This window comes from Mus caroli, chromosome X (genome assembly GCF_900094665.2).
Source record: "Mus caroli chromosome X, CAROLI_EIJ_v1.1, whole genome shotgun sequence".
Classification (NCBI taxonomy): domain Eukaryota; kingdom Metazoa; phylum Chordata; class Mammalia; order Rodentia; family Muridae; genus Mus; species Mus caroli.
Window position 1 is genome coordinate 66,502,347 of NC_034589.1, and position 14,884 is coordinate 66,517,230.

A 14,884-nucleotide genomic window follows, 5' to 3' on the forward strand; every position below is an offset into this window, starting at 1 on the left:
ACTTTTTGCCTTGTAGGGCAATAAGAAAGATGGCCTGGTGCCTGCGAGAATGAGCAGACTACCTTCCTATGAACTTGAGCTTTCACCCCATCTCAGGATGGGAATGGTTCTCTTAACTTTCATCGGAATCATCTCACACCAGTCAAGTGAAAATGCAGGTTCTCGGGGACCACGATAAGTCTAGTCTGTTGAAGACTTAAACCAGGAAGTCTTAGACATCCATCTGGGGCTTCATTCAGTTCATGGAACAGAAGGAGGACACAGAAGGTGGATGCAGTTCAGGGACAAGGAACTAGAATGGTAATAGGACTGGGTGGACTTTCAAGGTACTTAGCACTTACCAGAGAAGCAGGTGCTGGTTTTGCTGTGAGGGGTGTGTGCATTGTGGCCACATGAGGTCAGCTTGGAAAATCAAAGCTGCTGAAGAAGACGCCAAAGAAAAGCATGGAGGGCAGCTGGACAGAACCAGAGGCAGGGAGAAAAGGTCAGGTCAGGTCAGGTCAGGTCAGACATCTCAACATGCATACTTTTCTTTGAGGAGTGACACCCCTAAAGGGAAGTTGCTCTCTGTGAGCTTGTCTTAAATATGGCCCATGAACCCTGAGGCCCTCCTAGTCTTCAGAGTGTTTCACTTCTCTCAGAGAAGCAGCTGTGGTCCTTTGAGAGGATGTGGCTTCCTAAAGGTTACAGATCTAGTTAGTGACAGAAACAGGACTTGAGTCTAGACCTTCTGTTGGCTAGCCATACTACCACTCTGTGTAACTGTTTGGAACCAGGCCGTTTCCTGCTGCAGATGAAAAATAAATCATCAACAATAACCCACCCCTTTCTCAAAACAGCATAATCAACTTTAAGGCACAAAGGAGATATTTTGGTTCACAAACTGTTCTAGAGAGAAAGAGATAGGCATGGACACAACTGGGGCTAAGGACTGCTTTGGAAACAGTGTGCTAGAGCTCTCTATCTCTTGGGTTTGTGATTTTTTTAAAAAATAATATCTCATTTAATTTATCTTGTGTGTTCTTTAAAGTGGTAGAAATAGGCTTCTAGAAAGCCTGTGGTAGATCCATACAGCAAGGATCCAAAAGGAATCCTGGGACTCCCTGAGCAACTCATCTACAAGGAAGGGCAGGAAGCGGTAGGCCAATCCCAGGAAGCAGTGGATTGCAAGTCTGCAAAGTAAAGAGAAGTGTCCTTATTGGAAGAAGGCAGGGCAGGATCTAGTCAGCCGTTAATTTCCTCTGGCTGGCTTTATGTGTTTGTAATCAGGAATGGGTGCTTGTGGTAAAAGGGCAAAAAGGGAAATTTGGTGTGGCAGTCTCTACCAATAAACACTGCACTCAAAACCAGGCAAAACTGGTGCATATACAAGGACAATATAGTGGTAAACAGTGAGTTCTAGGCCAGCCTGTACTAGACAGCCTGAATAAGACTGTCTGAAAAAAGGAAAGGAGCAGTCAAAGGGGGGATATCAGCATTCAGTCCCAGCACAGGAAGATCTCTGAGTTTGAGGTCAGCCTGGAACAGCAAGCTCTGGAACAGCCAGGACTACATAAGTACGTAGAGAGACCCTATTTCAACCCACATGGAAATGCCTTTCTCCTTTCCTCCTGCCACTTAGAAATTGTGATAGAGTTCTAACTTCTACTAAGATCATGGAATCTTAGTGTATCATCGAACTTTAAACCTATTCAGCAAATATTTTACATATATTTTCAACTTTAAAGACTTAACTACCTTAATCAGAGACTACAAATTAGATGGATGTTCTGTCCTTAAAACACATGAGTGTGAATGTAATTTGTGATGGTTTTGTTTTGTTTCCAGACAAAAGCTAACTTTGTGGTAAAAGGTCCTAAGTGAAAGTTTTGTCCTCTTGCTTGATCTTTTTTCCTGTATTGACATATCTGGAAAGGTGCCTGGCTCTTGAGGGCAAGTTTTAAATCCCTGGCCACCTAGTTTGCCTTTGTAGTCTATTGGGTCAGGTGAGCAGAGACCAAGCTCTTACAGTGATATGACCATGGACAAAACTGGAAGCTCAGTTTTCTTTTCTATAAAATGGGTCACTGGCGGGGGCAGGGGGTGGGCAGGTAACGCTGCCTTTTACACTAGCAGAGGGTTCCATCTCCTTTGCAAACTGTTGTATTTCCATATTGAGGCAGTGTCCCAGCTTCAGTGGGTGGTACTGCCTTTAGCTCAGTAAGTCAGTCATTGTCAGCTGTGCTGTTCCCTGGAGTGGTGGCCATGTTCCTGGGTATATTGTGGCTTCAGCACCTCCATTTCCTTATCCAGTCAAGTTGGCTGCTGTCTATTCTGCCGTTTTGTCACAACTGGTTATAAAGCTTTGAGTTATTAGCTGGAAGAAGCTTTTTTCAGTCGTTAGAACATTTACAGAAATGTAATGCAGCATCATTACTTTATACCAAATACCTTTTCTAGTCTGTTCTATATTAACTCACCGTCAGTTTTACTCTAGTAAAAGTACACTGTTTTCTAGATTTGAAACTGTAAACATGAATTTGGTTAAATGTTGTTTGAAAATCATGTTTTAAGGTAAATATTTCACTTTGGAATTAATTTCCTATATATACTATGTTTATATATGTATATATGTGTGTGTGTATGTATGTATATATACACTATATCTTCCATATAGTTTTGATAGAATTCTACAATATGTTAGAGAGTAACATGCTTAACTAAATACCTGTAATCATTTAAAAATTATTTATTTTATGTGTATGGATGCATGTGTGTCTATGTCAATACATGCCTGGTGCCCACAGATGCCAGAAAAGGGCATTGAATCCTTTGGGACTTGAGTTACAGAAAATTGTGAATGGTCACATGGACAATGGGAACATGAACCTAATTCCTTTAAAGAGGTGCTATTGCTCTTAACCACTGAGCTGTCTCTCTGGACCTAACATCTATAATCTTAAAGTTTTAGCAAAAGGTTGATTAACTCATCTAAAACTAACCTAGAACCTAATCTTATTTTCTGTTTTGTCTATTATTGATTCTTACGATAAGTAGAAAGGCAACCAAATAGCTTAAAACATTGTGGTACATATCTATAATTTCAGCACTTGGGAGGTAGAGGCTGGAGCATGGGGAGTTCAAGGCTATCCTCAGCTACATAGTGATTTGAGGCTGTCTGGGCTGTACATGAGAGACTGTTTTTAAAAATGGCATCTATATTATATCTTATATTCCTACCCAGGACACTTCTTTCTCATTAGGAGTCTGTGTTTAAAGGGTTTTAACCACACTGTTTCTTTTAGTCCTACAGGGTCACATGTTGAATGGTGTAAACAGCTTATAGCTGCTACAATTTCTAGTCAGATTTCAGGTTCAGTGACATCAGAAAATGTGTCAAGAGATTACAAGGTAAGCGGCATTGAGTGTTTAATTCATTATTATATAGAATAGCCGATTCGTAGCCAAGAATGTTGTAGTTTTAGTTCATGTGAGCTTTTGACCACTTAATTTTTTATTGCCCTATGGAGGTGGTGAGGACAAAGGTTCTCTAGTGTTCAATCTGAAATCTAGATAGATAGAGATAGAAAGTTCTACCTATTTTTCTTATTTGTGGTTTTATAATTAACAGAAAAAATGTCCTAAGAATTTGATCAATTTTTTTTTAAAAATCAAGCTCTATTTTATGGGAAATGTATAGTGGGCATAATAGTGCATGCTTGTGAGGCCAATACTTACAAGGGAGTTCGAGGCCAGCCCATTGTCCATAGAGAAACTTCAAGGCCAGAGGAGGTTACCAAGTGAGATTTCCCATCTAACAGCAGGCAAACAAAAAGAAACATGTTTGCTTTTTTTTTGTTACTGTTTTATGTAGCAATCAAACCTGGATGCCAGCACTGTACTTCATAAACATGGTTTTGTATTTAGGCATTGCACTTGAATAGTCATCATTAGCAAGGATACTACAATTCTAAACCATTTACAGGGCTCAAAACAGGACAGCCTCATTGTTTTATGCCTTACTGGAGTGATAAACTTTTGTTTTAAAAGTTGGACTCCCTGCATTTTCTAAGGTTTAGAGTGAGGCTTAAAAAAAAAAAAAAGCCGGCCGTGGTGGCGCACGCCTTTAATCTCAGCACTTGGGAGGCAGAGGCAGGCAGATTTCTGAGTTCGAGGCCAGCCTGGTCTACAGAGTGAGTTTCAGGACAGCCAGGGCTACACAGAGAAACCCTGTCTGGAAACAAAACAAAACAAAACAAAACAAACAAACAAACAAAAAGGCTTCTTGTTGGCATAGACTGTTTTCTAGCACTGTTCTAGTTCTTAACAGATAGGTGGCGCGAGCCTTTAATGCCAGCACTCGGGAGGCAGAGGCAGGTGGATTTCTGAGTTTGAGGCCAGCCTGGTCTACAAAGTGAGTTCCAGGACAGCCAGGTCTACACAGAGAAGCCCTGTCTTGAAAAAAACCAAACCAAAAAAAAAAAAATAGTTATTGAATGAATCAACTAGCAAAAATCTCAGATGCTCCATCTTTGTTCAGGCTATAAACTAGAATTTAATTACAGTAAGCTGTTAACAGATACACAGTGAAACTGCTTTGATATGTTCTTTGTGTTTGCTTGAGGGGTTTTTGTTTGGTTTTTTGTTGTTGTTGTTTTTGCCTGGTAGGCATGGTGAATACATTCCCTTTTCAGTGAGTAGCTCTTAGAAGATGACAAATCTCACAAATAGTTCAAGAGCTTCAGCCAACATCCTAAGCTTGCCTAAGATTACCAAAGTTAATAGAAATCCGATAACCTGCTACTCAACAGTGGCCCTACCTTTTGCTTTTCACGCATGGCAACAAGGGGGGGTTGGGGACAGAAGCTCTTGATCTCTAAAACCTAGTTAGGACGCCACTCTAGGGAGATGATTTGCCGGAGCAGCAGGATCCCACAGATCCCCCCACACTTTACTTGCAATGGCCCACTGGATGACCCTTCTCAGAAGAGAATGACACTCACACTCTGGGGTGATTTTTGCCATTATAACTTCACTGTACATTTTTCATTATGGCTTAATGGTGTCCTGTGGGTCCTGGAAAAGAGTAAACAAATGCACTTAGGAAGCTGAAGCAGGAGGATCAATTCTAGTTTAAGGATAATTTGAGCTACATACTGAGTTCACTGCTAATGTGGGCTACAGTATAAGACCACGTCTCAAAATACTAAAACAGATAATAACAAGTAACGATGGAATGCCGACCAGCTTTCTAATGTATTGGTTGGGTGGATCTTTAACATGAAATAACTAAATTTTATCATTTTAACCTATTTAAAATTTTTGTATAGCAGAATCAGCTTATGTTAGAATGGTTTCCTAGGTTCTTTTCATAAAAAGTAAGGTTCTTATATATTTTGGAAATTGAGGTTTAAGTCCCTAGATCAGATCATAGTCAAACCTTTGATGGATTATTCATGTTTTATAACTAAATCTACAAATTTGTCATTAAGTTTATAATTTGTAAGTTATACTTTCTTCAGAGAAGTATATTTTAATCATAAAAGCATAAAATTATCCTAAACTACACAAAAGTGTTTTACCTACTACAAATAAACTTAGAGTAACAGTTTTGGGCCTTGGAGACCCTCTGGCATAGGAGCCATGGTATGGAGCTGAGCATAAATGTCCAGATACAATTTCAAGATAATTGAAGTTATAGCTATTAATAGAAAAGATTTAAAATTATCTATTGTGTAATTATCTTCCTTAAAACACAGAGATATTTAGTGCAGACGTCTCTCCCCTTCCTACTACCATCCCCTCTTGTCCCTTCTCTTCTTTCAAGTGTCCTCCCCTTCTCTAGTTCTTTCCTCTCAAATTTCCTCCCAGTGTTCCCTCCCTCCTTCCTATCTCTTCCCCCCCCTTCCCCCTTTCTCTCTCTACTCCCCTCCTGTCTTTTTCCGTCTACCCTGTCTTCTTTCTGTTCCCAACTTCCCTAGTTTCTCCTTTCTCCCAGTCCTTTTGTCATCTCTTCCCTCTTCTCTTCTTTCCCCTCTCCTTTTCTTCTTTCCCCTTGTGTCCCCTCCCCTCCACTCCCTTCCCCCTTCCCCTTTCCTTCCTTGCCCCTCTTTCCCATCTTCTCCCTTCCTTTCCCCTCCTCTACTCTCCCTGACCTTTCTCTTCTGCTCCTCTTCATCCTTTCTCTTGCCCGCTTCTCTTTTTCCCTCCCATTCCTTTCTTTCCTTCCATTTCCCACTCCACTTACCTCCCTTTCTAGCCCATTTCCTCTTCCATAGGTCTTCTTTCTCCTCCTTTCTCTTTTCTCATTCCTCCTCTCCTGTTTCTCTTCCTCCTCCTTTTGCTTCTCCACTCTTCCTCTACATTCTTCAACACAGTACTCTTCTCATCTCTCCACTCCTTCCCTGCCATTCTTCTCCCCCTGCTTTCTGTGTTAAGTCCCTTCTGCACCTCTCATTTCTCGTTTTTACTTCTCCTCTTTCTCAGGCAGCTGTCCTCTCATGTCTACCTTTCCCCTGGGCTCTCCTCCCTTCCCCACCCTCTTCTCCTTTTCCTCCTCCTCTCTCTTCCTATCATGCTTCCCCTCTCCTTTTTTATACTCTCCTCTCTCTCTCTCCTTTGCTCTCTTATTCCTTCCTCTCCCCTCTACACAAACTCTATATCTTCATGGCTCTTCCCTCTAGATATCTGGGAGTACAGGTGTGCTCTGCCATACAGTTCTCATGCTCATGGAAAGACAAATATTAACACAAATGGTATGCAGTTACAACAAGCTCAACTTGTAGAGGTGGAGGTGTGAAATGACAGGTACTTGCCAGGCATTGTCATAGCTGAAAGCACAGACAGGTAGTACTAGTTAATAATACATCTTTACTTTATTGTTACTTGCTATTAAATACCAAGCCATCCTAAAGATTAACCTGAGAATTAATATCATTAAAAGAAATATAAGAAAAGGTTTTCTTTTGCTTACTCTCTGCTTGCTAACTCAATTGCTTTCATCTAACTAGGCCAACATACAGAAAAAATCATGGGGTTGTTTTATGAATATGATCAAAATACATTGCACGAAGTTCTCAAAGAATAATAAAGACATTGTTTTAAAATTCTTGCCCTTAAATTTATTTTTAAAAATAAGACTGCTATCTTACTGTATTTTTCATAGATTAGATACAATAATATAGTTATAAATTCTACTAAAATATTTCTAGTGACTGAAGAAATGATACAACTAATCCTAGATTCCATTATTTGGAAAGTACAACTTGGTTCGGAAGAGGGAGTTTAGAGAGTAGTACAAACAGTGCTAACTAGCTCTGTGACCTTGTGGAATCCTTCAGTGTGTGACCTTGTATAGTCTTTAGAGTTTCCTTGACTATATAAGGCTAAGAAGATTATGGTCAGATTTTAAGTGTTTAAATGCCTTTGTCTCTAGAATGTTTGTCAGTTATGTTTGACTCTGGTCTGCCTTCTACCAATGAGTCTACTATGGGAGCTGCTTCTTCTGCTCTAGGATTACCATCATTACTTCTCTGTCCCTTTGCTGTATCTTGCTCCCCTTTTCATTGTGTATGCAGTAATAGCTAGATATATTCTTTAAATAGTTTAAACTATAACAGAGGAGAAAATTGGAATGGCAGCATACACATTTTCTTCCTTTTCTTAGTTTGGACTATTTAGATCAGAAATCTAGCTATTATTGAACCAAAAGAATGCTGTATTAATTTCTGGATCCTCAACAGAAATTTCCAGAAGAGCTTTGAAGGAAAGGGGGTAACAGTATATGGGGAATACATTGTTATGCGTGACTTAGGTCTTGGTTTATGTTTCCTGAGTTTGGTGCTAACCTTTGAAAAGGGAAGTTTGAGCATGCCCTTTCAGGATTCACTGTCATAATCTATGGCTGAAAACCCATCTTTATGAGTTACTTATTATTTGTACACTGCAGACTCAGATGCCTACATGAGACAAGCATCTCTTTAATAAGGAGGGCAGATATAAGAGAGAGATGTGGAGAATTGAAGGTATAATATGCCCCCATAGAAGCATTTTTACAAAGTCCCATTGCTATCTGCTTGAGCAATAGCTGTCCAGTTTAAAATCACTTAATCCTGACTTAAAGGCACTGCTCTCTCCTCTGGCTTACATCAGAATCCAGGTCAAGAAGGAAATAAGTGTCTATATGTACTAAAGGGATCATTTCAGGAGAGGAGCAAAGGGAACCAGAAACATACCCACAAGACTTTGAGGCAAGCCCCTGCAAACCTACCACTCTCCTGTCTGGACTGCTGAGGCTTTCCTTAGAGTAGCTTAAGAAGTGTGTGAGCAGAAACACTGGATACTACACTGTCCCTTTCTAAACTGCCCAGCCATTTTCTTCCAATAGCAAAGGCACTGGCAAGAAGTTCTGTCATCTCTTAGACTCAGCCTTGTTATTTTGTTCTGAAGTAGGCATTATTTTCATAAAAACATTATTGTGAATGTTTCTTTCTAGTGTTCATCACTTGCTGTCTGTCCCTTCAACAAGCAACAGGACAAATATAAAAATACTACAGCTTGCTGGAGTAGATGAGTAGAGATAGAGGCAGAAAAGTGGTGGCCAACTATATGCTGTTGGCTTCGTCAACAAACTAAAGAAAGTTAAGACATCCGGAAACTTTAAACCATCAGAGACTAGAAGAGGAAGATTGTAGTTTGTTGGTCTGTTTGTTTTTTCTATTGTAAAGTTTATTTTCTCATCTAAAAGGACAGGTCATTAAACACTGTTTAAAAGTGCTATATCAAAGAAGTAAGGCAAAGTCAGTGATACTGATGCAGACAATGGATAGAAGAATTAGAAATAGGGCTAATCAAGTGGGGGTGGTGGTCTTGGAATGAAGCTCTGAGTAGGGAGCCTTTCAGTTCTGAGGTTTTTAATCACTGGAAGCTACATACTCCTTTATTTACTTTCTGCTAACTTTGTTAAGATATAATTGAGAAGTGATAAACTTTACCTATTTAAAGTAACAACTTAGTAGCTTTTTGATATTGATATACATACCCCAAAAAAGCCAGATGTAAGCTTTTTAATCCAAAAAGTCTCTGCTTAGGAACTCAGGGGCTTTCATTCTTTTTGGGAATAATATCAGTTAATTCAAAACACTATTTTAACTGCAAAGAATATTTTCTTCCTTGTTAAACTTTTCTTTGTTTTTGAGAATTTCGTTGTTTCTTTCCTCACTCCAACTCTCCCCCATGTACTCCCAACCACGTGTCTTTGTTCATGATAAATTATTGTGTGTGGGGCCTGGAGATGATCTTCCACATCTATGTCAGGATTTTCACTGGCTTTACCTTGATAGGTCTTCTGCAGATAACCACAGCTGCTGAGTTCACGAGTGTGATAGCCATGTCATGTGCAAAAACCAGCATGTCACAGCACCCCTTTTCATCCTCTGCTGCTTACGTTCTTTCCACCTATTCGTCACAATGTTCCCTGATGGCAGAAAGGGAGACTGTGGAAATAGATGTCACAGTCAGGGCCAAGCACTTAGTGTCTTATTTTCAGCACTTTGATCAGTTATACATCTTTCCATTGACTATTGTCCACTGCAAACAGAAGCTCCTCCAAGGTTGAGAGCAGCAAACATCTATGAGTATAAATATAAATACATACAAGGCAATTTGATAGCATGAGCACTGAGGAAAAGAACAAGAGTGGTTTCTACCTTTGGCCTTATAAACTCACCAGCCATGTCTTAAGTCTAATAAGAAAGCATTCAGCACTCTAGAGCAGTCATGCCACTATCACACCAGTGGACAAATCTCTTCTAGTAAGTTGATCCTTTAGTGTACAGGGTCCAGTCCTATATAAGAACTTAGATGTCTTCTCTCTGCCATCAGCCTACACTAGGGAGGAAGTTTGCTGGTGAGTTTGAGAATGATTTTTTTTTTATGTGTTGCAGCCAGAGTATGTGGTGTTTTCAACAATCAGGTATTGCTATGTAGTTATGGTGGGTAACCAAAAGCAATGGCAATAGCCTGTGGTAGTTTGGTGACCTGGGACCTACCTGACCAATACTTGTAGGGAGGTATTCCTTGCCTTGTACTGCTATTTGCATTTAATAACTCATGTCTTCTGGGAACAACATTGTCCAACCATATAGGGTAACTCCATTTGGGTTCTTTTATTTAAGTTGTTAATGCTGAAACAGGGAAAGCTTTGTGTTCATGTTCCTGTTAAGGTGATCTTCTGCCTCTTTAGTAAATCCAGTAAATCTGGCAATTGTCCTTTTTGATGAAGTGTTTCTTATTCAATATCTAGTGGTTGGATGGATTCAACAGCCAGTGTTGTATGTAGTACAGAGAGATTAAAGTTCTCCCCAGAATGTAACAATTTGTTTTCCTAGAGTTTTTGTCTCCATGTGCTGTTTCTTCTAACTAGAGCTTTCCCACACAGAGGCTGCATGTTTAGTTAGGATTCTTTGACCACAGACACAGGAATATTACTTCTGAAATTAGTGTTTCTTGCTTAAATAAAGCATGGTTTTACTTTTCCTTCAGCCACTACCTCTTCCTCCTTGGAGCTTCCTCTTTGCTGCCATGTCCATCAGAGAAGGCACCCAGCTTCCAGTAGAGGAACCACATTAGAGAATTTCATCCTGTAGTCCCGATAGGAATTGGAAATGAATTTAAAGAGAAACCAGGTTAAGCTTTGTGATTATCTCACTGTTAGGTTACTGAATTCATACATAGCTAAACTAGGTTCTGGATCCAGTTTGGGGTTTCTGGTTTTGTGGGATGGTCTGAGAGCATAACTCCCTTTTTATATCATTGCTTCTATACTGAAAATACCTTCAGTTTTCTAAACAGAAACATTTGCTTTTGAAATGCAGCCTGTTCACAATAGCTTGTGAAAGCACTTGCCAGAAAAGATTTGTGTTTAAAAGGTTGGAAATGAGGGAGATACATTTCTTTAAAACAGAGACTTCCCTGAAAATTACAGGACAAATGTGTTAGGCATTGATTTGATATTGAATAAAACTTCAAGGGTTAATATATTATAGAGGATTACAATATTTCTTAGGGACTAGGCTGTTGAATTTAATGGCATCTTTCACAGGTCAGTAAGAATATTTCCATGATGATGATGTTCTGTATTTTAACTAACAGGTTTTCAGGAGGCCTGATACCAGGGTAAGGAGATTTGGCTTTTGGCAGATGGGCCTCCTGCTTGTATATGTCTGTGTTTTATGAACACTTGGTTTGTATGAGTCACTCTAATCAGTTTGCTGTGCTGTGTCATAGCTTTAAGTGCTTTCTGGAAATGCTTTCTTTGCTACAGGTTTTTAAATGTGCAGTTTTTTTTAAATGTGTCAAGGCAGGGAAAATTGTTCCCAGTGTGCTATACTGACTTTCCTCAGACCACATGAATTCTGACCCAATGGATGGTCATGGCCAGCGCTATAACTCTAGGGCTATGTTGTCCCTTTTTTTAAAATATGCTTTTAATTGAAACAGAATTATATCACTTTCATCCCTCCTTTCCTTCTTCTGGCCCTTCTAAAAACCCCTCACTCTTTTGGAGTTAATAGACTGTTTCTTTGATTTGTTTCATACATACATATATACATACATACATGTGTGTATGTATGTGCATATTACTCATGCTTGTGTTATTTATGCTGAAGAACTTAGCAACCAAAATAGTGATCATTTTTTGTCCATCCACTCTAAGTATGACTTTAAGTCATGCTTGTGTTTGCATGTTCAATACAAAAAAGCTTAAGTACTAATCTTGAAGCAAGCTTTACAAAAATCAGTATTTTTACAAATACAGATACAGCTCTTCTTTTCCTCATGATTTTCCTTCCCTCTATTTCAGAATATTCACAAAGCAAGACAAAGATTGGTAATTTGCATGCATCTAACTCCTAGTGTTAGACATGAAAAAATTAACCTATTTTCATTAAATGGAAACAATCTGGATTTTCATAGTAGGATTGAATTGCTTCTGTTTGAAAATTGCAAGTTTATTGAAGCCAGTGCAGTCATACAGAAATAGCCAAGTTGAGTGAAACTCTTCCTCTGTTAGTTGGTTTACCATCTTACCTCATTTTCTTTGGCTCGTGAGAATCATTTTCTTTCATTGATTCACACAGTTAAATATTAGTGTTTGGCTTACACTTGCATGAACTTTGAAGTACTGTAAGACTTTGTTTTAAGGAATCACTAACTTTTATGTTTTAACATTTTAAAAACCACACAATGAATGATTCTGTTGTTTATACATGTAAAAATTAGAAATTTCAACAAAACAGGCTGGATGTAAAACATACACCGCCTTTGATATAGGGAGTTATAAATTCCCTCTGAGTATCAAAATGTGTTCTGTACTTACTGAAGTTTATTGACCAGTTTGTAAATGTGTGAAGTAGTAAGTCATTCAAAGCTTTGCAACTTTTGCTGTTGCCATTGGAACTAATTTCATATTAGTTTTCATATTTTCACTGTTAGCACTGTTAGAAACTTGATGCCACTTTAAAAGGGGGTTATAGTCCTGTCACATTGGTTCTGTGAAAAATTAAGAATAGCATGTCTTTAAACAGATAGAATAAAATGAAGACTATGTAAGACTTACTCTTGTCTTTGAAGCATGTTTTTGATATTGTTAGAAATATTTAATGTGATGTTAATTGTAAGTCACAGTATTTAATTGGTAATAAGCAATAAGCCAGTACACATGTATTTATATGTGTGTATATTATATATAAAATCTTGAGCATGTGTTACGTGCATGTATGCAATGAAATTTACCCCTGGGTAATATAATAATCCTTTAGCATATGCAAATCCTTACTCTGGTTAAGCTACTCATGTATGAACTGCCTATGTAGTTTGGCTTGACGTTGCCTTTTATGTGGTTTCTGTGGTGTGCTTTATGAGCACATGATGTGCCTGTTATGTTCTTTGCTATTTGCTATGGTGTTGCTTAGTTTTATAAAAATGGTGCATTGTTTGAAATCCATGATGTTTGTTTGCTTTTCATTTTTCTATCCCAACACAAACACAGAAAATAGACACTACATTTTAGGCTGAGGATGCTATAGATGGTCCACACGTTATTTCCTTAACTCGAAGGGGGCAAGTGTGGTGATTTGCAAAGCCGTAAAAGGTGTGTCAACTTTTACATGCTTACTGTCTCTTAAAGAAATTCTGTCCTTTCACCTGTCTGTTTGCACGTGTTTCTCTTTCTCTTCTCTGCCCTTTCTTGTCCATGCACCTGGTGCTGTGCAGGAGCTAGAGGAAGAACACAATGGCTACCCTTCTGAAGCTGAAGCTGATCAGGTGGCAAGTTCTACATGTTCATCTGTTTGTAGCTACAGACCGTGTATCTAGAAGTCATTTCATACTAGATATCTAGGCAATAAGCAAAGCTTTCCAGTTGCTTTTACCACTATAATAGTGCTCTTCTGTCTGTATTTGGTAGATTCCATTGTGACATTATTTGCAAAAATTGGTTTATCCAACATTTTGTCAACTAGAAATTGGTTCATCCATATGTCTTGGTTCCCCAAGATAGGGTTACATGACCTCCAGCACTATAAGACTATGAAGTGTTTTTAACAAGGACCTAGAGGGGTAAACACAAATGCCACAGGTTCTTTACAAGGCTGTGGATATTTCTGTACTCAAAGCTGCACAGTAGGGCTTAAGGTTAAAAGCACTGGCTGCTCTTCAAATTCCCAGCACCCACATGGCATCTCACAACTGTCTGTAACTCCAGTTCTAGGTGATCCAGTGTCGTCTTCTGGCCATGCGGTGGCAAATATATACACATGAAGGCAAAATACCCATTCACATAAAATAATGTAATATAATTTTTAAAGTTATATTGTGTGTGCCTAACACAGCACCTGGTGTTTCATATTTGTGGAATGAGCATATAAACTTTATTTTTATTAATCAGAATACAGAATCTTGCTGTTTGCTTCATACTTTCAGATGTTCTCCAGATTCATGAAGCAGTGATGTCTTTCCTGCTATTGATATAGAAACCGAATAGGCAAATCCTGTAGAAGAGCAGTTCTGGGGATGCCTTGCAAGCCTCAAGTGCTCAGCCTTGTCTTTGTCCTCTATCATCTGTGTAGAACCACCTTCCTTCATTGACCCCAGAAGCATCTTTTAGGACTCAGTTAGAAAATCACTGTTTGGGCATGCAGCATAAGCTGTCCACCTGGAAGTTTTGATTCACGCTTATGAAAAACCGTGGGAAAGTCAGAGTCATCTAGGTGGGTTGGATCCCTCAGGGACAAAGTCAGGAGGTTGTAGATCTCAGAAACAAAGCACCAAGGTTGAGATGAGGTCATAGGGAATTGCTCAGCTGGGCAACATTGTGAAAAGAGGCACCAAGAGCAGTTGAGTGTGTTTATGAGATCAAATTCACTCCATCTTTTAGTTGTGCTACATATAGGTTGGATAAATCAAGGGTCAAATCATGTCCTGTGCAACCTAGTAGTTGCAGTCAAAGCTTACTTAATACAGCACAAATGTGAGTCCCATCTCCTAACACAGCTTCGTAAAGGGAATCTACTGTACTCACCAAAAAAGGAGCCTTCTACTGTCTCTTGGCTTCCTATGTTTAAGCTAAAAGTATGACTTTCTCTTCTAGAAGAATCTGAAGCATTGGGGCCATTTCTTTGTGTTATTCTGATAGATGCTTTTTCATCTTTTAAAAACATGTCCCATATTTAATAATCATTAGTGAAAGTTTTGTCTCACAGTGTTCATCAACACATTCATGCCTCATGAAATGCACAAATGTTTCTAGTCATATTTGGCTATGAATATGGGACAAGAAGACAACCAGTTGTTCCTTACTCTTTATCTTGAGAGCCTTGTGCATGCTGCCAGGGTTTCATTGGCT

At 39.0% G+C, this 14,884-nt stretch overlaps 1 protein-coding gene across 7 annotated transcripts in view; it reads left to right on the forward strand.

Moving 5' to 3' along the window:
• The window catches only part of Mtmr1 (myotubularin related protein 1), a 59,967-nt gene that overhangs the window by 1,759 nt on the left and 43,324 nt on the right, over positions 1-14,884 (forward strand). The window contains exons 2-5 of one of the 7 annotated variants that reach the window (XM_029473180.1): positions 3,285-3,390; positions 11,131-11,154; positions 11,843-11,869; positions 13,255-13,305. The exons of 1 other annotated variant lie outside the window; for it this stretch is intronic. In XM_029473180.1, the coding sequence (XP_029329040.1) occupies positions 3,285-3,390; positions 11,131-11,154; positions 11,843-11,869; positions 13,255-13,305 (208 nt within the window). The remainder of the gene's footprint in view (positions 1-3,284; positions 3,391-11,130; positions 11,155-11,842; positions 11,870-13,254; positions 13,306-14,884) is intronic. 5 more of the 7 variants (XM_029473182.1, XM_029473181.1, XM_021153228.1 and 2 more) reach the window with 5 other exon arrangements.